General features: G+C 39.3%; 1 protein-coding gene across 10 annotated transcripts in view; it reads left to right on the top strand.

Annotated features, from left to right (window-relative positions):
- Window positions 1-23,681, top strand: part of msi2b (musashi RNA-binding protein 2b) — a 288,248-nt gene that overhangs the window by 76,018 nt on the left and 188,549 nt on the right. For all 10 annotated transcript variants that reach the window (XM_067364757.1, XM_067364759.1, XM_067364755.1 and 7 more), the window contains exon 6: window positions 2,417-2,509. In XM_067364757.1, coding sequence (XP_067220858.1) covers window positions 2,417-2,509 — 93 coding nt within the window. The remainder of the gene's footprint in view (window positions 1-2,416; window positions 2,510-23,681) is intronic.

Genomic DNA, 23,681 nt, shown 5'->3' with positions numbered 1-23,681 from the left:
TCCCTCATGACTCGCACATTATTCCCACAAATGTCTTAATAACAGAACTGTGATTTTGGAAATCTGGCATGTCAAAATTGCAAAGAAAAATAAGGAAAAACCAGAGATGCTCAGGATAAGCCCCATAATAAAGGGTTGTCTGGCAAGCTATCTGCTTTTCTTATCTAAGTGGAGGCTAATCAAATTGTGCGTTTGGTAGTCTGTTGTCTGTTTTTAATGATAATTTCTTGCAGGCCTTCAGGGTCACAAAACCACTCTATTTGCAAAGGAATCAAAACAGTCCAATGGACATGCTTCCTGTCATCGTCTTGGTCATTATTGCATCTAAGTTGGCACTTTGAATGCTAATGCGTTAGCCGAGCTAGAGGCGTCAGCAGCACAACGTGTTTGTGAGGCATATCTGCTCGTCGCATCCCAAGAGAGGTGTGCGAGAGAGGTAGCACAGACAGAGCAAAGGCCTGCTGTTGTCTCTTGTCACCATGGAGAGAAATGGACAGAGTAATTGCGTTGTTCCAGGGCCTGAGGAATCCCATCAGCCAGGAGCTGGTGCTGTCAGAGGACATAAAGATGCCACTAAAAACTTAACTCTCCACTGACATGTTGGGCGGCTCGGGCCTGCACAAAACGACAGGGGAAAAGACAGACAGATTAACCATGGTGGGGTGCAGATGAGAGTGAAAGTGCTTTCGAGAAGGTTTGGGAAACAGCCAGCTAAGATGAGGGCTGAGTGTGTCTGTTGCCAAGATTGTGTATGATGGATGTGAATGAAGTCGAAATAAATGCTCCGGGTTGCTTAATTCTTTCGCTGTCTACTCCACTCTGGGAAATACTGCTGGATTGCACAAATGAAGCTTATTTTCTCTCATTGTCAATAAGTGCCCCTTTTTTGGCCATTTTTATAGACCAAGACAATAAGAAGGGACAGGAAATCAGGGGAGAGAGAATAGGAACAAGTTAATTTATCTATAGAACAAGGTAGTAAGGAGCATCCATCCATCCATCCATACATACATCCACCCCTCTGTCCTTCCATACCCATCCATCTGTATATCCTTCTATACCCATCCACCCATCTTTCTCTCTGAATACTGTATCTACCTATCCATCTCTTTAAATGTGTACCTGTAAGACCTATAATACTTTGATTAGACTTAGTTTTAAACTTTCAGCAGTCGCATTAACAATTAGAGTTTGTCTTGGCAAGTTTTCCATTTCTAGGTAAAAACCGCTTATTGCATAAATTTATTGTAAATTATATACATTCATATGAATTTCAGTTTGAAATTCAAATTGCAATTCTTCCCCCCCCCCCCCCTTCCAAAATAAATAAATAAATAAATAAATAAAAACAATGATTGAATTGGCATTCTCGATTTACTTCAGAATAGTTACCAAACATATTCAAAATAATTGTCTTCCAGGTCAAATCCACATTTTCCAACCTCCAACTTGGTTGAGCTAAAAACCAACTTTTTTTTTTTTTTTTTTTTGGGGGGGGCGCAACATAGGTCAGATTTGAATCTGTGTCTCCCACATGAGCGGCATAAAAGTTTCACCTGCTGCATCACAGCTCTGACAATAAGCACACATTTAATAGAAATCCACACGGGTCTAACATAAGCGGGAATTTGACAAGTTTCTTCTCTTTGTTAACTTCAAAAAGGGCTTAACATTGCCTGAGGAGCTCTCTTGTTAGCCGTTATCATTGCCCTATATGATAGGTGGGCTATTTGATCTCAGTGCACCAGCTCTCAGCACAATTAACGTTGCTGCATGAAGAGAAGTCGGGTCTCTGCGCTCCATATATCTCTCCAGCAGGGAGAGTTAATTGTGTTTTGAAAAATGGGCCTTGTTTCACGATTGCGACCTCTACTACTGTCTGTTCTCACTGGTTTGAGATCCCGCCTGGCTCAAAGACTTCTAACTTTCCGACACCTTTTGTTTGTAACTCAATTAGAGTGTTTTTGAAGGTCTATTCGAGCAGCTTGCGCTACGTGGTTTTCCTGCGAACTGTCCTCTGAAACTTTCCTGTTCCAATTTTCTTAAATGGACTGGGGCATTGCGTGTTGGGTCTTCGCAACTCAAGAAAAACACCATTCACAGCTCAGGTGTTTCTGTTAGTGTGAAACCAAAAAGTGTCAAGTCTGAAATGCTGAGAGAGAAAGGACAGGTATAGCAAGCAACGTCGGGCACTGCAAGCTAGGTGTTATCTGGTCCCCAAGCACACTCTCACAACTCAACAAATCACACAGTACCTCCTCTTCAATCTCCCTGTGGGACAGAAAACCCACAACCGGTCATCTCCCAATTCCCTCTTTTCCAGTTCTGAACTTCGTCTTTGTCTCCTGTGCGTTTGAAGTCCTCTGAAGTGCTTTCACATGGGCCTAATCTCTTGTCTTCTTCTCTTCTCTTCCAGATGGTCACAAGAACAAAGAAAATATTTGTAGGCGGATTATCAGCTAACACAGTAGTTGAAGATGTGAAGCAGTATTTTGAACAGTTTGGCAAGGTAAGATCTCATTTTTCTTTTTCCCTTTGGCTAATTTCATGGAGAGATGTTTGCGTATGATGAGAAATGCTGTCCCTCAACGAACTCTTTCATGTGAAGACTTTCAAACAGGCCGTTTGAGATGTGGCCATTTAGAGATGAAAGACCAGTATTCGCCTGGTCTCTGTCGCCACTGGCTGAAGTAGCCAAGACCTTTTGCTTAAAGCTGCTGTATAATCTTTTCCATGTTAAAATACTTATCCTATCCGAGATTATTGTGCAAGGACAATTACAGTAGCTAGCCACCAGTAGGTGGACTTACCTGAAAAGTCTTTTTAGACCAACATTGCTGAGTTGGTCTGAACATTTACTCAAACAAATGGTGTGCTCGGCCCTGACTTTTGGGTTGGGTATGATACAGATTCACAAGCTTTCGATTCTCTTTGATTCATTTCCGTTTTTGAATAATTTTGATTTGATTCAGTTATAATGTTCATTTTGCTAACACATTCTTATAAATGGAAATAAAATATCCCTCTTCTATTAATGTATATACAGTGTTTCAGACTGATTCAAACCGGTAACTGAGTCATTTGTTTTGGGAATCGAGCTACAATGTTGTACGTAGATTGTATGTTTCTGATTCATTACATAGAACTGAGTCATCCGTTTAAGGAATCAATCAAGCTACAATTTTGTGCTGTATAGTTTTGAATCACTAAAAGAACTGAATTGTAAGAGCCTTTTGTTTAGGAAATCAAGCTACACTGTTCATTCAGTGTGGTTTTGATTCACTTAAATGAATCAAATTATAATAATAATATGCATTGGGACATTTTTGCTTTTGTGTACAATTCTGTATGTTTTGAATCACTACAAAGAACTGGCTCATAAGAGTCATTTGTCATTTTAATGTATAAACTGAGAATAGGCATAGAGTTAAAGATCGATGTTTTATGAATCAGTATCAGGATTGTTCAAATACAGAATTTGAAAATCAGTGTTTTTACCCAGTCCTACCTTTACATGTTTTTGCAAGCCTGGTATACAGCATGCAGATTATTGATAGTTAACCTGTATCTTTTTGTGGTCCAGGTAAACTTTTCTACTTGCTGTATGATATGACTTTGAGTAAGTTCGCTGTTTCTCTCTATTTCAGACTCTGTATAAATACCTAGCTCCATTTGTTTGTAATCAGCTGTGTCTGAGTGGACCTAACACGCACTTGACTTGATTGAAGGGCTCAATTATGCAGATGTTTTATTTGCCCTGTGCTGTATTTCTTGCCCTGGGGGTGTTTTCAGCAGCGCCAGAGCTGGCAGTAGACAACCGCTAAATCATTGTGATTAAAGGAACGGCAGAGGATTTGTAGCTTCTTAGGTCACAAGACTATATTAGTCTTACCACAGCCTGGTTTATTGAAGCATACTTGTCTGCGTCCTTACGTAAAGCTCGTTATTTTGAATGGGCAGCGTGATCCAATAACACTAAAGACCTCAGTGTCTCGTTGTTTATAAGTTACGAAGTAAATGCACTGTCTAATGAAGTGTCTGTCTCCGAAGACAAGAAAATTACAAATTGACCGTCCGTTGGATACGCACTTGTGAGTAAAGGCGAAATGAGCCTTCAAAGTGAGTTGTTGGAAGGTTGGATGCTCATTTGCTGCAAACTCTTGATGACTCTGCAAGTCCGCCCACCTGGAGATTTTGCCACACTGTGGTGTCAGTTGAGCTGATACCCGGAGGTTTGTGTGTGTGCATAGGGGTGTGTGTGTAGGCCAATTAACAGTGTCTCCTGGCGAGCAGTAGGTAGTGAGAGAATGAGGATCCTGGGAGGAGAGCAGGTGGCATGGGGCAGCAGGGTCACAGGATCTGTCTCCTTAGAAGCTGTGTTCTTCCTGAGCACTTTTTCTGTGCTATGACAGCTTACACACTGGTGCACACACACATTTAAGCAGCACTAAGGGGCATTTATTGCACAACACTGCAGAATTAAGATTTTAAAAGCCTTTCCACAAAGACTCTTTGAGTTAGATCCACTTTTCATTAGCATACAGTCATTTCGTGCTAATGCGGCATGTTGCTTTTATTTTTTTTACTTTTAGAGGAAGGCATGCCTAAATAATTTCAGTTGTTTCCTCTGAAAGATTTTGTGTTAAGAAAACAGACTTGGCATGGTTTGATTTAAAACCTCGCCAAGATATTTTGCACATTCGTCGTGATGAGAACGTAAAAGGCCGCCTCGCTCCCTTCATAAACCTTCATGTGCCCTAATTACATAGGATGGCTTATGCTTAGTCATAGGTTTATTGTAATCGGCTTGGAGTAGATCTCCAAACAAAGTACACTTATTCTGCTAAGTTGAAACAACTCTTGTTTACTTCATTACCAACCTCCCTTACTCTCTCTCTCTCTCTCTCTCTCTCTCTACCTCTCTCACTTTAGTGTTCGCTGTGCTGTTGTGGCCAGGATTTAGTTTCATTAGGCCTGAGAGTTGTTTCCAAGCCAGTGCTCTGCCACAATCAGGCCTTTATGCCTCCTCTGTCCTGATTCCCATATCGGCCTGGGTGGGAGCCAACTTCTACCATTTCAGGGCCAAAACTTTAACCTCCTGCAGTCCACATATACAGTTAGTAATTGGAAGCATGGATAATATACAATATACAATTTAAAAAGAAATGTCTAAATATTTTGATATTTTTATATTATTCAATTGTTTGTATTATTAAATAATTATAATTAATATTTTGTATATTATACTATATTTAATGTAATTATATAATTAGTAAAAAAAAATCATTTTATTAATTTCTATTTATTAAAGGGAAAATTCTGTCACTAATTACCCCTACAAACCTGTAAGACTTTTGTTCATCTTCAAAACACAGGTGAAGATGAAATCTGAGAGCTTTCTGTCCCTCCATTGACAGCCTTCGCAAATGAAGCTTTGACGCTTCAAAAGTTCATAAAGAGATCGTAAAACTAATCCATATGAATTGAGCGGTTAAGTCCAAATTTTCTGAAGAGACCTGATCACTTTATGTGATCAACAGATTGAATTTGGCCTTTTATTCACATATAAACATTCATCAACTCACACATCAGTTGTGGTAAATGGAAGCTCAAGGTGCTTAACGTGTACGGAAACCAGGTTCATTCTTGTGTATTATGCAGCATGTTTGAACTTCTTCAAGAGGTTTGTTCAGGTTCATTCAGGTTCTGTTGAGCTTCTGTTTGTTTGCTGATCAATGTTTGTATGTGAATAAAAGCCTAAATTATATCTGTTCATCATAAAAAGTGATCGAGTCTCTTGAGAAAAGTTTTACGATCTATTTATGAACTTTTTGAAGCGTCAAAGTTCCAGTTGCAGGGAGGGACAGAAAAGATTTAATCAAAAAGATCTTCATTTGTGTTCTGAAGATGACAAAGTCTTATAGGTTTGGAACGAAATGAGGGTAATTTTTGGGTCAACTAACCCTTTAAATAAATCGCTTATGTTCAGTCTAGTATAAGCATTTGCAATATATTCATCTTCTGACACATTTCATAGTGAATAGGAAAATATTGTAGGTGTATGATATTATTGGTTAATATTATTTTTCAAAGCCCACATGGCCTTGGGTTACATCAGCAGAAAGGAAATGTTGTTTCCCAAGCAGAGAAATTTACATTTTGATTTGAACATTTTTTTTTTTTTCTTCTTCAGCATAACATACATTAATACATTACTTGAAATAAGACCAGGGACATTTATTTAGAAAGTGAATAAGGTTAATTTTGAGAACTCCAACCAAAAATCATCTAATTGATTTGTATAAATAAACCACTGGTCATTCTTCACAAACCATAATTTTCTCCAGAGAGCGTCCTGATCTTTATTTTTGTCATTGAGCAAGTTTCATTTTCTCTGTGGTGGTTTTGACTCATGACTCACTGACCTGCCCATGTTGAATGCTGGACAAACAAAACCGTGATCACGGGTTTGGTGGCATACTGTGTATCGTCATGTTGCCATTATGAAATATTAGAGTTTTCTCTTTCTCTCAGCTTCAATATTCAGTGAGGACAGTGGGCTGCCTGTAATGACTGCATCCCGAGCACTCACTGTTAGTTAATTTAGCATACCTGGTGAACCGCTAACATTTAATAATGGCATTCGATTTACCTCAGGCTCGGGTAATAAAAACAGTGCACTGCTCTATTTGCAAGCCTTGCTGCATCACTGAGCCCTTAAAGTCTGATTTGATAAGCTTGTTTAACGAGAGGTGTTTGTGGATTTGGTGTGAAGAGTTTATTTCAGACACATTTTCCTCGTGTACACTGTGAGACTGTGGGAACATGACAGTGTTTCAGTAGTGAGAGTAATGGCGGCCATCCAAAGTTGCCTTAGTCTTCCTCCCAAGGTTAGTTCCTTTACACTTTGGGTGTTTTTTCTCACCCCAGGCCTTCAGCTTGATCATGTTAGGGTTTAGGCCTGACGCTTTGTAAAGCTGCTTTAAGACAAACTCAATTGTTAAAAGTGCTATATAACTGAATTGGATCGGTTAAAGTGACTGTGCAAAAGCAAATAATAAAGATTAGCAAAAACCTCTATGGACTGTTTGAAAACAGGGATAAGATTAAATACCACACCGTTGCTTATGCTATATGTAACGGTTGTGTTCTGTGAATTTCCATTTCCTAAATTTAGTTTGGAGTGTTTTCATAGTGTGCAGCTTCAGCTTTGTGAGCATTTCATGGTTTATTTTCTCTTAATGTCTTAGCAGGAACTTCATTGTCTGGGCAGAGATGTGTTATTTCTTATCAAAAGGCCCTTTGGACTGCCTTCCTCCATAAGTGAGGCCAGGGAAGTGTCCTCTATTCACTGCGAGGGTTAGCAGTAAATCCCCACGGACTTCTATGGAGCCCGTAGCCCTTAAATGTTCTCCACACATCAGTGGCCTTGCACAAGTGGGAAGTCACTAACAAAAGGTAGAAATTCTTAAGGGCGGCTGAAATACTCAATCACGGGCTCCCCACTCTCCAGTGCCCTCTGGAGTGAAGGGAGAAAACAAATGAGAAGCTAGTGAGGGATGAAAAGGGAAGGTAAGGAAAAAAGCAGCTTTTGAACTGGTTGGGATTAGTTTTAAGATGATGCGCTCTCTCTAGACTCCTCCCTTCCTCTGCTCCTGTCCTCCCGTCTCCCTCCCTCCGCTCATCCTCAGCAATCCGAGCCCACACCTGTATTTGTTTCGCTACGGAGTCTTTAACAAGGTCTCAAAATGGCTTTCACAGCACTTGTGTTAACCAGTGAAACCAAATCTTCTTGTGAAGATTGAAAACACAATTGATTTTGGGCAGGGCTGAGGTCGCCGGCCCAGACCTTACTCTCTTTCCGCCTCTGTATGCTCTCACGCACCTTGAGATTGATCTCTGTCCTTTTTAAAATTTCTTTTTTTTTTCCTCCATTGTTTTTCTTGGCTGGACACACATCCAAAATGTCCAAAGTGTGCTCACTCCCTCTCCAAGGAAGTCTATAATACTTGGAGAGAGCTGTGTGTGAGCATTTCCATTAATATCAATGGTGGTTGCTCAGCTGACACGCAAGTGGTAGCGACTTTCCTGAGCTGTGACATCAAAGCCAGCAGATAATGTAAAGAATTGTTTAGAGCCCTCCAAAAATCTAGTCACTGGGAAAAGGGAAAAAAAAAAAAAAAAAATCTATTATAATAATAAGAAAGTTTCTGTTGCTTGTAAACAGTTTAGTTTTTTTTTTAAACTAAACCCTTAGAAGTTTCAAAAGATGTATAATTTGTTAACATTCTTAATATTTTTGGACGGTAGTCTCTCTAGTAGGAAATGTTTACCATGGTAAACAAAGTGACATCAAGCCTGAGGTTGGGACAGTGCGTCTCAAGAGGTTTAGTGGCAGTTATTGTCCTTAATATTGACTTGGAGGCATTTTTCCAGCAGAATGATGGAATTGCAGCATCTGCCTGCTAACCAGTCAAACTTTGTCAACATCCCCAACATTTTGGGTGTTCTAATTGTGCATGAATGCCGTGGTACGCATTTGTATGTAATAAAAGCTTAATGTTTCTTCTTTCATGGCAGAATGCGCTGGGGACCTGTCTTGTAGCAGTTGATGTGTAAATGATCTTTAAAACATTTTGCTGAAGGAAAAATAAAACACAGGGTACCCAGAAGGTTTCCCCTCAGTTGTCGGAGCGGCTCAGAAGCTTTCAACCCAGAGACTTGCTCACGGTTACAGGCTCTAAAGCGCAGGCAGCGAGATCTAGCTTAGCGCGACTGTTTGAAAGAAAAATGAGACAAATGATTTAACACTCTCCCTGACCTTTGTTTGCTCTAAGTATTGGCTGTATTTCCAGGAGTCGAGGGGGGATGATTTTAAAACGCCCACATGAGAATTGGAAGTTAAACTGCTTCTTGGCAATGATTTCCATTTTGATTCCACTCTTTTCTTTCTCGTCTCCTTAAGTCTGTAGTTCAGCAGTACATCTTGTTGTTCAGGACCTCCCCAGAGTACATCATTTATAACCTTGCGGTGATGGATTGGCCTTAGTTTAGCTGCCTTGTATGCACCAGAATGCCCCTGTGCTTTTACCTTACACCCATCAGAAGGCTATTTTTTTTTTCTTTTATAGCATTATTTACCTGGATGTCTTTAAATCATGTCATCCAATGGAAAGAGCTTGACCACATTTGGCTAACTTAATCACTCTAATCACTTTCTGTTAATTGCTTTTTCCTCGTCAAAGTCCCTGTGCTCTAAGATGATTTAGAGGGCATGAAAGCTGGAATCAAGGTCTTGTAGTTGTCGTCAGAGCTGAGGCGACACCATGCTGCATCATGTGGGCTGGCTTTATTTTTGAATCTGAAAACGAAAGTGTGTTTTATGGATTTAGATTGTCTGTAACAGATGTTTGTTAAATATTTAAGTGCAAATTTGAGCTTTGTTGTTCTTTTACATTGGGGATAAGCTATATTTAATTAATGTATGAGTTTTGGTTAAGATGCATTTAAACTTGATGTTTGCAAATAGCGGTATACTATTAACACATTGTCCTTTTTAGTTTTGATTATAATGTTCAATTATAGGAAGGTCTTTCATTTATGCATATAAACTTGCACATATGCATATAATCCACTTGTGTGTTCTCTGACTTGCTTTTAACCCGTTGTCCACCTGTGCTTGTGTTATCCAAATAAATCTTCAAACAGGTCTCTTTGTAAGAATGGATTGCCTTGATTGCCTTTGAACTGAGTCACTGGGTCATGTGTGGATGGATGCGCCTCTGGGGCTGATCACATTTGTTTAAAAGGACCAGCCGTTTTAAGAAGATTGACTGTGATTGAGGAGGATTTTCAGGCCCTTCTAACATGAGCAAATCTCTGACAGATAGTAAGCCTCAAACCGCAGGCTATTTTAGGTTGAAGTGAAAGACAGGAGCCGAACGAACAGGTAAAATGTTCCAGGTAAAATGCTTCTCTGAGATTGTCCACATTTCTAAGTTCTTTTTTATTTTTGGGTCAAAAGATCTGCTTTGGCTCCAGCTCAACCTTCTGCATTGAGTGGCACTATCAGATCAGCTTTGGCCGGTCCCACTGTGCCTGAAGCTGCACCGGCCGATTGCGATCTTTTCCACCACTCCCTAGGCATAGAGTGCACCAATTAAATCAGCTCGGTGCTCTATTAGGATTTAACCGGGAAAAAAGGGACCCATTTCTATAGAGACCATGACATTTCCAATCCCCCTACTGGCACCACCCGTTCACCTGTGGAGATAGCCTTGGAGTGGTAATAACTTTTGACTCAGGGGGGCTTCTGTGATCTTCAAGCTTCCAAGATGTGGCCTCAAATAAGCCTCCACCTGCCAGGCCGGCTCTTGGAGAGAGAGGCACCTCTGTGTCCCGTTGCGCTGTGAGCTCACAGGAAGTCTGCACCAGGCTGATATTCCACAAAGCTGTCCAGGAGCATGGAAGCAAAAGCAAGCCTTGAGTGACAGCTTCCTTTCACTCTCAAATGTGACAGTTGGAAAACAGGATTATCGCAGCGTAATTCAGACCGTGGTCCGTTGTGAACTTTTTTGAGAGGCGCTTTTTGGTGATTATTTTTTTTTTATTTCTCCTTCGGCGGAGAAGATTGATACGCTCGTACTTCTCTCATCAGCTCAAAGAGGCGGATGCGAAGAAACGAGAACATTTAAATGCTCAGCGTGAAAACAGTCAGTGTGAGCTCGAGAGAAAGACGCAGCGATGAGAGAGAAATTATAACTAGAGTTGTCTCTCCTCAGCGTCCCTCCAAAATCTGATTGGGCTGACAGCATGGGTGCTTATTTGGCGCAGGGCCATCTGAACGCTAACACGCTGTTACATGCCGTGCACGAGTAACATGGAAAAAAGCACATAAAACAATGTCCCATTGGGATAACTACCTCTCCCACTCAAAATGCTTTGAAAGCTTTAAATGGCCTTGTTTCTGTCCCCCTCTCTCCTTCCACCTTATGCTCAGTAGAAGGTACAGCTTGTTTTGTTTTTTTCTCTCCCCGCAGCTTGATGCAAAGCTTTAATGAAGCCTCAAAGGTATTGGGCATCATATACAGTATGATTATCGGGCTTACACTGCGATGAATGGCTGTATAACATACGCTAGAGCTGCGAAGGGGCTCTAGTGGACCAGTGCCAACATGGTGTGAGGGAGAGATAGAAAAAGAGACACATAAGATGGAAGAAAAGGCCTCATCCGCATATAATTAGACTGAATTTGCTCAGAGACTCAGCCTCTTTTAAAGGGCATGTCCTCTCAGATGAGTGTCAACAACTGTGGGGTTCTGCTGTGTTGCTTCTGTAGATGCAAAGATAGAGGCGGCGGAGGCGAGAAGGATAAATGGATGAAGCAGATTGGATTGATAAATATATTCGGCGCATGCTGGCACACATGTGCATGTTAGCGAGCTCTTCATGACTGTTTGTGCTGTTTGAAGCGAGCAAGCAAGGAAGCGGTGAAGGACTCTCCAGGCTGCAGCGCTAATTAACTCAAATGCCATTGCATTACCTGCCTGTTTTCTTTGTTTTTGTTTTTTAACAAACTCTCACGCTGCCCCACTCCATGGGCCCGGGTCGGGCACAATACGTCATTGGAGAGCACAGTAAGGCTGAATATGCATCGTGGGGGTTGTAGGCTTATTGTCACTGGAGATGGATCCTGCGGAGTAGTGTAGCGAGAGGCCAAGGTTGAGTAGCCCCTCACGAAATGCATGAAGTTTCATCCGAGACAGGAGGAACGGAAATGAAATAGTGGAGAAATGTATAGCTTTTGTGCCAAAGTAATGAGTATGTTTTGTATATTTAGTTAAACAAGCAAATTTACCTTCAGCAATGAGTAAGTCTCTATGCCTCTGAATCATAAATAAAGCTTTTTTGTCAGATTCTAATTGGATAGACATAACACATGCGGCAGAGCGAGTTTGGGCATATCCCTCTGTATTTTAATGACAAACACATTTGCAATGACAGATACATATACCAGACTTCAGGAAATGATACTTCCTTAGGCAAGCCGCTCCAGCACGGAGCCCGAGCACCCGCTGCCCTCCTCCCCTACGCTGGCTTCCTTCCCAGGCAGTGATCCTTTTTAGATTTGACTTATGAAAATAAAAACACTCGCAATCCATTAAAATGAATTATATTTTGCTGACTGATTTATCGTCCCCTGAAGGTTTCCAACAAGAATAACTTGGCATTAAATGTCACCTTGAAATGGATTAAAGGAGAGATAGATTTTGTAATTGTTTTCACTGTCTGCGAATAAGTTTTTCTGTGTATTTCAAGTCCTCCCGACAGTCTTTATTAGCGCCGTGGGGGGAAGTGGCGGTTTGAAATGTCGCAGGGACTCTTTGGAAAAGACAGCTTGTCAGTTTCATCCCGATGTCGATGAGGAGTCGACCGGCCTGCTGGTGCCGTTGCCTCAGGAGCCGAACTTCACAATGAGGGAGTGAATGTTTCAGATGATTAAAAAGAAGACGAGTACAAGCGCTCTAATTTCCCTCCACAGCAGGTGGTTGTCATCCATCCTTCCAAACAGCTGGTGGGAGGGTGGGCCGGGCGCTGGCGAGGAAGGGGTCTGGGCCCGGTGCCCCCATCACCCGCCTTAATGACAACACACTGCTTCCCCAGCGTCCAAACAGCAGCCACACGCGCAGATGTTCAATCTGCTTTTCTGACGAAATGCTGTCGAGACCGCTCAGAGACCCCAGAGTGTTTTCAAATTGTCCTGAAGGTCTGGCCTTCCTGCACTTCCTTTGAGTGGCCACATATTGCGAGTTTCTTCAAAACATGCTTTTCAGGGTGTTTGGGGGACGAATTGCTAATTTAATGTCGGAGCTGAGGCGTAGTGGTTAAGTTTGACTCTGGCTTGCGATCCATCGCATTTCGACCACCATTTCTTTGGTGTTGTTGAAAGAGGAAAACAGACAAAAATAAAATTAATTGTAAAGCAGTAAACACAACTAGCATAGATTAAAACTAGCAAACTGCATGGCACATGTCTGTTTGAAGTGCCAACGTTAAGGGCACCCAAACGAAGACTAAATCACTCACAGCGTGACTCGTCAGGAGAAGAAAGGCCAACTGACTTCAGTTTAGGGGTCCAGACTTAATTAAAATTATCACACGCTGCAGAGAATCAAGCAGAGATGCATGCCGTGTTCCGATACGATAAATAGAAAGCGCAACTGCAAGAAGAAAGCTGTCGAAAAAGTGACTTTCACCCCACCTCCTCCTCTGTTTGATCTGTCGCAGTGGTCCAAACAGGCTGACCGCACCACCCTGGGTGTCAAAGGGAGCTCTTTTAAGTCTTTCGCAATCTCCTGCACCCTGGTGGCTCGAAGTCTTGCGCTTAGGGCGGAGGTGTCATCTCTGCTAATTATTTTGTATCAGGAGTGAGTAGGATTTTAGACCATGATGTGATGCTTTCCGCTTTCTTTCCCAATCCGCCAGTACTGATGGACGCATTTTTCAGGGTGCCAGGTGTCCTATGGTTGGCACAGACTGCCAATCCTTTTGTTTATGAAGAAGCAGACGGATGGCAATAACAACAGAATGAGTGTGAATGAAGGGGATTTTACCAGCTTTGTGAAGTCGCCCTTTCTACAAGACATGAGCAAATTACAATACGCCAAACACATTGGTGATGTTTTTTCTTACTACTTTGTCATTGATGTTCCTTGTTTCTATTCCATTAATGGCTGCATTTACACAGAATACAGTTGTCAGTCCTGTTTTAGACTGCTAAATATGGTTACTTCGACACACAGTTCAGTTATAAATGAGTGTGACAATCACGCTTTTCATGACTTTCTTACATCTTCAGCACTCACAGAGATGCAAATATGAGCTGTGTGTCATCTAAATGTTTTAGGTCCATTTGTTGTTGTCCCATCATAGCTGTTCCAATCTGTTTGGATTTGATTAAATTGTGACAATCTGGTGTCATATAAGTCACTATCTTTGATATGTACTTGTTTACTTGTGTGTAGCTCTTGTTACAATACACATCGTTTTAAAGAAGCTTTACTGATTGGATTGGTATTTTGTGATATGCATCATAGGTTCAATGAGGAAAACTGTCACTAGACATGGCAATCAATTCCAAATGCATGATATATGCTATATTAGTTATTGGCCAATAGATTATTATTATTTTTTTTTATTTTTTTTTTTTTAAGGGATGCACCGATATGAAAATGTTGTCCATAACCAATAATTCTTTATATTTGAAAGCCGATAACTGATAGATTGTCCGATAAATAAAAATTTTTATATAATTTTTGAAATGGTGATTACAAAGACAAAAGTTTCACCATTAAAAGCCATGTCCCAAGCACACAATTATAATGTTCTCATTATAAATTTGTGTAGCCTATATGCCGCTGCACGTTTCACTTAACTGTATTTTACTTTTTGAAGTGACTCTAGTCATTTCAAGCAATTCAAAACCATCATGGAGAGCAGTGCGCATCTGAAATGTCTCAGCTGAAGGAAATAATCCATTATTTGACGGTTTTAATATATCGGTCAAATTTTCTTATTGGGGCGATAACGATAGCATTAAAAATGAACATATATCAGCCAATACTGATATGGTATCCCTATTTGTATTTTCATTTATCCATATCTGTTAGCATTGAATATTTAACAGTGTATATTTATTCTTTTTTTTATTTAGACGAAATGCATACTTAGTAGGGTTGTGCCGATGGACGATACCATCGTGAGTCATTAGTTGGGAAGTCATTAGTTGGGAAATAAAATAACCCTTTCGCACGTAAGTTTAAAATATTCTGGCTGACCCCCCAGCCTGAGTTTTTCAAGGTGACCGTTATTTAGAACGTATCGATTTATGGTTTCCATGGTGACGCGTCATTGCTTGTCATGTCACACACCGCAGCGCTGTATGACTGATGATCTGCTTTTATTTCAGTTTTCCTTTTTTATTCAAAATATTCACTAATTTGTTGACTATAACATTAAATATCTGATATTCCGATTGTCAAATATGTGAAAGTGGATGTGTTTTGCTGTTTAAACAACTTTATAATGATTGCGTTAGTTGAGCTATACACGTTATGGGCGTCGCCATGTTAGTTTGTGCCCCAGGTTCTGTTGGATTCACATCCGAAACCTAAAATAAACATTATGCGGTTGAAAACACTGCATATTTGTGATATATGAAAAGTGCTGAGCATGTCCATCTCTGGTTTAGCGCCAGCCAAAGTGCACACGCACATTTGAATTTTGGCAATTGATCACATGATGCACTGCACTGAACATTCTTATCACACCGGTGTGATCGTACGTGTCAAAGGGATAAATAAAGTAAAATAATGAATAATAATTATATAATAACGAAAAATTATAGTACTACGACGATATCATCGTCCATCACGATGTTATACTGTAAACATCGTCAACTGCCAATTTAGGGGACATCGCCCAACCCTAATACTTAGTTCATCTTTAAAAACGCTAACAAATTTACACTCGAAAATCTCGAAATGTATATCCATTTTCATACTCTACATAATGTTGTGATGCCTAAATTCACTTGTTGTTTTGTTTTAAATATATTAAAAATAGTAAAGACAAAATAATGTGCATAATTGTATGAAAAATTCTATGAAAAATTTAATGAAAATAACGATTGGTTTATCTGTATCTATTTGTATTGTGCATCCCTATATTTACACTGTGAAAGTAGAGAATGCAAGTCAAAGTTTGTTTTTGACAATTCTAAAAAATGATTAGTTTCATCAGACTGTGCAGCAGGATCAGCGAGTATTTGCATAGGGCAGAGTTTGTATTGGTATTTTTGACCTGGTCTAAATTTGACACACATCAAATAATGTGCTTTTTACAGCTACAGCAGAACTTTCTGACTTTCATTTTCTCCCTTTTACTGGAGGACTGACCTTGCTCCCTTGAGCTTTGCTCAGCCAAGCCCTCTCTACCCCTGAAACGGATAACAAGCTTGCTCTCTGCTGCTGTCCTGCTTCCCCATGACCTTTCATTTCATATCTTCCTCCATCTTTCTCTTCCTCACCCACATGCTCTATCCATCTTTTTTCAGTTTTATGCTCCTAAACTTTGTTTAGAAAGAAGAGAACAATGTGACTCTTTCTTTTAAAGCCTGCATGCTGCAAATTACTTCGATTGTTGGCTTTTTAAAACCGTTTTAATGTTTTCTAGCATTTTGGGGTGCTATGGAAACAGTTTAGTTTGAAATCTTTGTCTTAGTCACCTTGATAGCACATGACATGTTCATAATAGAATGGTGCTACTGTGAGCATAACAATGCATGCTTGGGTACATTCGCATGCATTATTGCTGGTTTTACTGCTAACTCGTCTGTTTTAATCGAATGCTTTTTATTTATTTGTTTTTGGATTTGACATTTATTTTTGCAAATCACTGCAGTATTATTTGCTGCATTTGTATGATATACAGTCCTTTGACTGTATTTATACTCTGAACTTTTGTCTCAAAATAATGTTGTTAAATACTGCCGAAAAAATAAGACACAGGCCAAAATATTGAGCGGCTAAACAATAAAACTACGGCCCTCTATCCTGTTAGGGAGTGAATAATTGCATGTTGCTGGAATGCCTGAATGTGACCTTTCAGAAGCACAAAATACATATACATGCTCTGTGGCAAATAGATTTCATTCTGCACGTCTTTTATATTCTAATTTAGTGGGAATTTATGCATGCCATGGGAGAGATTTCAGAGACGGCGTTCAAGCCTCTCAGATTTGGTGTTTGGAACATTAAACACAATGCACCGTGTAAAAGCATAGCTTGTTTGGAGTGAAGGATTTGAGAGAGCAAGAGAGAGAAAAGCACGAGAGAGTGAGAATAAGTCGGGGAGGGAGGGAGTGAGCGAGTGAGTGACTTGTATCTGAGTTTTCCCTACAGCTGCCGTCTGTGTGTTTGTATGTGCACGAGCAGGATTTTTGGCAGTTGTGCCTTTTGTGCCTTTGAGTTCAGGAGTCGAGCTTCAATCCTCTGCTTTCTCAATCCCCCCCCACCCCATCACACCTGATTCTCTCTGACAAAAGGCCCTAATGGCTCAATATTTTACTGTGGCTTTTGAGAGCAGGCTGAGAGAGAGAGACTCTTGGAGCCCATCTGTCGCATCTGCTCCCCCTTCTACACATGTGACATTCACTCAGGAGTCTTTTAATTCATGAACGCAACTTGGAAAGAGCTCTTGGAGCCTGTGACAAATTGCTGTGAAGTGCGACGATTGGATCGGACTCGTTCGCTTGTGCACTTGCGTTATCTGCGCGTATTTGAGCGAATGCACATCTGGTTGGCAAGGTTGCCATCGATGAGGCGGGCCGTAGCTCGCTAATTGGAGCATCGTAAACATCCATGTTAAAAATAAACAAACAAGTGCATTATGTGTGCGCATTCTAGAATGGATCTGATTGTTACCTGACTGTTGGTAAAGACTGATGAAGTTGTTAATAGTCTGAGGGTTTTTTATTTTTATTTTTTTTATACAAAACCAATCTTTAAGACCGTCATTTGACTATTTGTAAGGACTGATAAAATTTTTTTCTGTATTATTTGATTAGTATTTCTGTGCATTTGAAAAAAAAAAAACTTTAAAGTGGTCAACTCCATTGTTTTATTGTTTTATAATGTTTCCTGGGATGCACTTATAATGTTAGTATGCTTTTTACATCGAAAATTGTCATAATTTAGAAATAAAAGGCATTTTTCCTACCCTGATTTTAGCCCTCTTATTTGAATGCTCTGTTTTATGGGGCGTGTCTGCTCTGAGACTTAAGTGTAAACGCCCACTGCTGTGATTGGCTAACATCTTTCCATTTGAAATAGCCAAGTATTACTCTCTCGAAAGCTTTAGCATGTTTTTACTATTACAGCTCTCAAGGTTAACTAATCGTGATAAGTGTTGATTATAGCACTACACCAAAGTCCTTTCACTCGGTGGCCATCTTTGAAACGCCTCTCGGGCATCCTGGGCATCATGCAGCTCATATCTCTTTGAATGGGGAAACGTCAAATTCTCCAAAACTGTTCGCCAACCTTACGATTAAATTTCGTATTTGAAATCACCAATGAAATCTAACAACAACCGGCTCATAAATTTAGTTTCTAAACGCTTGAATCATGACAAAAAAACTGTATTTTCTAGGCTGGATCAAGCTAATGCGCATGCGCAGGCGTAAATGTGCGTCTCCTGTGCCTCATTTCGGAGGTGCGCGTCTGACTGTTTCTATAGAAACCGGTGCTTCTAATGGCCGCTGCAGTGATGCGATGACTTTACTAATCTGCGATTGCTACTTATTTAGAAGGCGGGACTTATTCCGCCATATTGCGCGTTTCACTTTTTCCCATTCAAAACAATACGAGTGACACGTCTTGTGTTATTCTATAGTCTTTGATTACACTTACATTTATGGTATTGTATTTAGATCGTGGCATGAAAGGTTGCTGTAACGAACATTGTAGCCAATCACAGACATGTTGTTGAGCGCATGAAAGCGCAACTCAATTTCTGCACACTAACGAATGCTTTCATCATAACTAACAGTGCAAACTGGATGTAACTAAGAGATTCATTGAATAAAACAGGCGCAAGTTCAGAACTCAGTCACTGATAAACTCACGCTGTTTGATTGACAGCTCCAGCGATTGTAAAGGGAGCGTTATATATATAATTTATATATTATTTTATCACCATTTAAATAACAGATTATTTTCATCCTACTAAGAGAAACAATGTGAAGTTGATTGTTTAGTCACTGTTTTGATTTACCAACATCTGACTGTACATGAATCATTACATCAGATCAGGCATTAGAATTAACATGTTGTTGCATTAGTGTACTTTCGCAAAAGTTTGTCTGCAAAGCCTGTGCCAAAATGCGATTGATTTACCAAATAATCCACAGTGAAACATTCACATTGTTGAAAACAAATAACTATATTCCTAGCATTAGGATCCTTTGAAAGGTAATGTTATGTTTAGTCCTGTATCACTCTTCTCTCCTCCTCTCACTAACACGTCAGTGGGCGGGGCTAACGTTGCGTCGATTTGTTCTGTGCAGGCTTCGTTTCACCTATCTATGATGGGCACATTCCGGGATCAGTCGTTCGCTGGGTCTGCTGTCAATAAAAGCTTTTATTAGACTAACAAGGAAGTTTTCAGTTCTGAAACTTACAAGATATTCTTATAGTACAATGACCTCTTATATATCAAAAGCTCAAGGAAAAGTTGATCGATTCATGACCCCTTTAAAACTTTTTTTAACCAGCATCTACCAGCACTCTGTTAACAATCATAAACATCTTTTTATATAAAAGAATAAATCCACGAAAAAACTTTATCAACAGCCTCTACCAACAGTCAGTTAACAACTACATCAAACTCAATTTCCAGAGACTTGTTCCTGAGCCACCGAATGACCTTCAGTTTGCACACTTTCCTGCCTCTGCCATAGAAGTGGGCTTTTTTTCCCTCCCGTAGAGGCCAAACTGGGGAAACTGAGTGTGTTCTCCCAGCACTTAATAACCATTCACACTATCAGAATGCTTCATTACACACCTTGACCTCTGTGGCATTTTCTCTTCACTCTGGATTTTACGGCAGCTCTGCAAAAAGAGTGAGAGTGAGAAAGGGAAGGAAATAGTGAGAGAGAGAGAGTCTGATTGTCAGGTGCAGTGTTTTGTAATTACTGTAGCTGCAGCTGTAGAGTTGAACAGTTCTGCTGGCTGGCTTTATTAGATTCTGTCAAACATCTCTTTCCCTCACACATCACCCCTTTCTTTGCAGCCTGTTTCCATCTGAATGCTTTATACTGAGAAAACCTGTTAGAGGAGAAGTGGACCACACTAATCCTCATCTTACACTGTGATGATAACACGAGTTAGAGCCACCTTTAAGAACAACCGAGCATTGACTTTGCTAAATGACTTCAGCACCGAAGCCGTTTTATGTAACCTATAAGCACAGATTTTTAGTGGTGATTGCTAACATAAGCAGCACTATTGCTATTGCTCATACATAGTGTTATGGATTTGAACAGAATATGGATTTTGTTGCTCAATGTTAAACCTACACCATTTGTGAAAATGCGGTTTGTTTTGAAGAGATGCTATTACTTTTCTAAGCGATTTATTATTTTCTTTCTATTTTTTAAATACCTAACATATTGGAATAAACCAGAATATCATAGAGTAAAATACTGTAAAGCTTATTATATTATATTATATTATATTATATTATATTATATTATATTATATTATATTATATTATATTATATTATATTATATTATATTATATTATATTATATTATATTATATTATATTATATTATATTATATTATATTTTTGTTGATTTTATTTATTTTTTATATATATTTATTTAATTAGATTTATTATTCCATGCAATTAATCTCTTGATCAGTATTAATGTCAGCTTCTGTTTACTTAGCAGCCACATAGCAACACCCTAGACACCACCCAGAACACTTTAGCAACCATCTAGCAATGTACTAGCAACACAACATTTAAGCATTGCTCACATTTTCTTCAGAACATGTTGAAATCTAGTTTTTATTACCATTTCAGTGAGTCATGCTTGGTTAATGCTGTTATTCATTCTTCTGTATCCGAAGAAATGTTTTCATGGTCCTGAAGGTCTCTGAGGTAAGCGTTTTTTCTGGAGCCGATGAATGAAGTAGTTGATATAATTAGCAGCAGTATTGTAAGGGAGAGGAGGAGAGAACAGTGAGTATCAGTCATCTGAAGATGCCCTGACCTCTGTTAAGCTTTCTGAGTCAGCAAGAATGACTTGACCTACACACTTACATCCTCACAATATTTCTCCTTCTCTATCTCTCTCTTTCTTATCTCCTCCTCATTCCTTGCACACTCTTCAAGGTTCTGCCAGCTGGCATGTAGGCAGCAGTCCTTATTTTATGTCATTTACAAAAACGTCATTGGCATTTTACGCATCATATACCCAGATATGTCCTTCCAGGGTGGCAGATTGCCTGGATTTATCGATCTAGATTTAACTCAAAAGTGTGTCTATGTTGTTAAAGTCAACATGAAATTAAAATGGACCTCATTTACACTGGGGTTGGTACGATTTTTTTATTTTTTTGTTTGTTTTTAATTAAGCATGGATGCATTAAATTCAGTAAAAGACGTATAATATTACAAAAGATTTCTATTTTTTTTTTTTTTAATCCTGAAAAAAATGCATCACTTTTTTTTTTTTTTTTTTTTTTTCGACAAAAATCATGAGCAACACAACTGTTTTCAACATTGATAATAATAATAAATGTTTCTTGAACATCAAATCATCATGTTAGAATGATTTCTGGAATAGCATGTGACACTGAAGACTGAAGTAATGATCCTGGAAATTCAGCTTTGCCATCAGAGAATAAATTATATCTTGAAATATTTTCAAATAGAAAACATTTTTTTTTATTGCAATAATATTTCACTGTTTTTAACATGACTGTATTTTTGATTTTTGAATAAAAAATTTGGGAGTTGAACTGTGGAACCGGACCTCCTCCACTCTTTCACACCTCATCACACCCAGGATGTGAGAACTAATCATGTCACAGGTACAGACTATGATTTAAAGAAAATCCTGAAGAAAAAAAAACACCCTGCTGGAGGGTTGAATGTCAGGTGAAGTGTTATTTTGTCAAATGGGTGATAGAACCATTAATCCACTCCAGTGCACCCAATCCAGAGTGACACGTACAACGGCGGTGGGTGGTGATACAATGATCTCAACGGCAGAAGAATCATAGTTTCTCTTCCTTGATCTGTGATACTCACTTTGCCTCTCTTGTGCTGTGTGTTTCTGAGACCAGTCATCATCTAATGCATTTTCTTTGACCCTGAGGCCTTATTTGACCTCACTCTGGGTAGATGCCATATTTGATGTAAACGAAAATGAAGCTGCATCTTTTCACAGATTTTAATCAGATAAATAAATGTTGGGTGTTAAAAGAAAAAAAAGATTTGACCTTGAAATATAATTCTTCCTATTATTATTTAATTATACTAACCTTCAAAAAATGTAAAATGTTTAATGCTTTTGAAACAAGTCTCTTTATTGTTACCAGGATGAATTTGATAAACACAGTTTAAAAAAAAAAGTATGTGTGTATATAAAATATAATATAAATGTATTCCTGTGATGGCAAAGCTGAATTTTCAGCATCATTACTCCAGTCTTCAGTGTCACATGATCCTTCAGAAATCATTCTAATATGGTGATTTGATGCTCAAGAAACATTTTCTGGTTTTTAATATGTTATTTTTAATGTTGCAGCCCAATATTTTAGTGGAAACTGCTGCATTTTTCAGGATTCCTTGATGAATAGAAAGTTCAAAAGAACAGCTTTTATTTGAAAGTATTTTTTAACCATGTAAAACTCTTTACTAGCACTTTTGATAAATTTAATGCATCCTTACTTAAGAAAATATTAATTTCTTAAAAAAAAAAAAAAAAAAAAAAAAAATAGTAGTGCATTATTGTATTGTGTAGTACACATTTCTATTCATTCCAGCCACTTGCATGTACATTTATTAAATATTTGAGCTAATATGATTATTATTATTATTATTATTGTTATTTTGCTGCCAATATTATCAGTTATCAATTTTACACTCATTTACCTTAAGAGGAATATGCATCCGATGGGGTTCCTGTCATTAAATTTGGCCTTTGACCTTTAGAGAAACCCCTTAGAGAAACAGTAACCGAGCATGTGGATTGGAGTTAAAAAACTTTTTTCAGACTCCTTTAAGGCAACAAAAGGAGTACTTAATCACAGCATTAGTGTCGCAGACGGGAGTGAAATACTTCTAGCTTTTGCCAAAATGTACAACATGTAATTAAGTGGTTGGTGGAAGCGTTGCTGTGGTAACCTATGGAGGCGGAAAGTCTTAAAGGTGAACGGTCTGCATGTGGCCATCGGCTCAGACTGAAGACACCCCGCGGCTAGTACACTCTGTGACCACCTCTGGTCTCTGGAGGAAAAACAGAAAAGACATTACAAAACAGACGTATTTGAATGCATGACTTTGTATTCATAGGGGATTTTTTTATTTTTTTTTCTAAGGAATGACCTTGAATGCTGGGGGGGTCACACGTCTGGCTTTGTTAGCACCCTCCTTCAACAGACCTGTCCCCTTAACTTCATCGCCATAGTAACCTCAGCCCTCGGCGGCGAGGCTGACCTTCATGCTCTAAACAACAGTGGCGAGTGTAAGAGAACATTTAAATGTCTGCCAAGAGCCCATTACACCCTCCAGGAAGAACAGAACGAGGGACTATCTTTTGCCTCTCGTTTTTCTTAATTTGATCAGTCATTCCTCGGCGCTTAGCTAACTCCACGGCAAACTAGATTAGCTGCAATATGAAAGATCGGATTGTTGCAGTCACTTCTGCCTGTTTACATTGTAAATTACTGAGGAACACAAACACACGGCCACCATCGGCTTACGAGAACAGTTTAGCGGCGTGGATATCGAGAGCTTAAATTGGCTGTTCTTTCTGACCTTAGATCAGCAAATTTGGCATCTCTTCGGATAGGAGACGGTGCATTACCGGGTCTGGAGCCGGATCGC

This window comes from Chanodichthys erythropterus, chromosome 17 (assembly GCF_024489055.1).
Source record: "Chanodichthys erythropterus isolate Z2021 chromosome 17, ASM2448905v1, whole genome shotgun sequence".
In the NCBI taxonomy this organism is placed as follows: Eukaryota; Metazoa; Chordata; class Actinopteri; order Cypriniformes; family Xenocyprididae; genus Chanodichthys; species Chanodichthys erythropterus.
The sequence above is the reverse complement of the archived record's forward strand: the minus strand, read 5'-3'. Positions and strand labels throughout refer to the sequence as shown.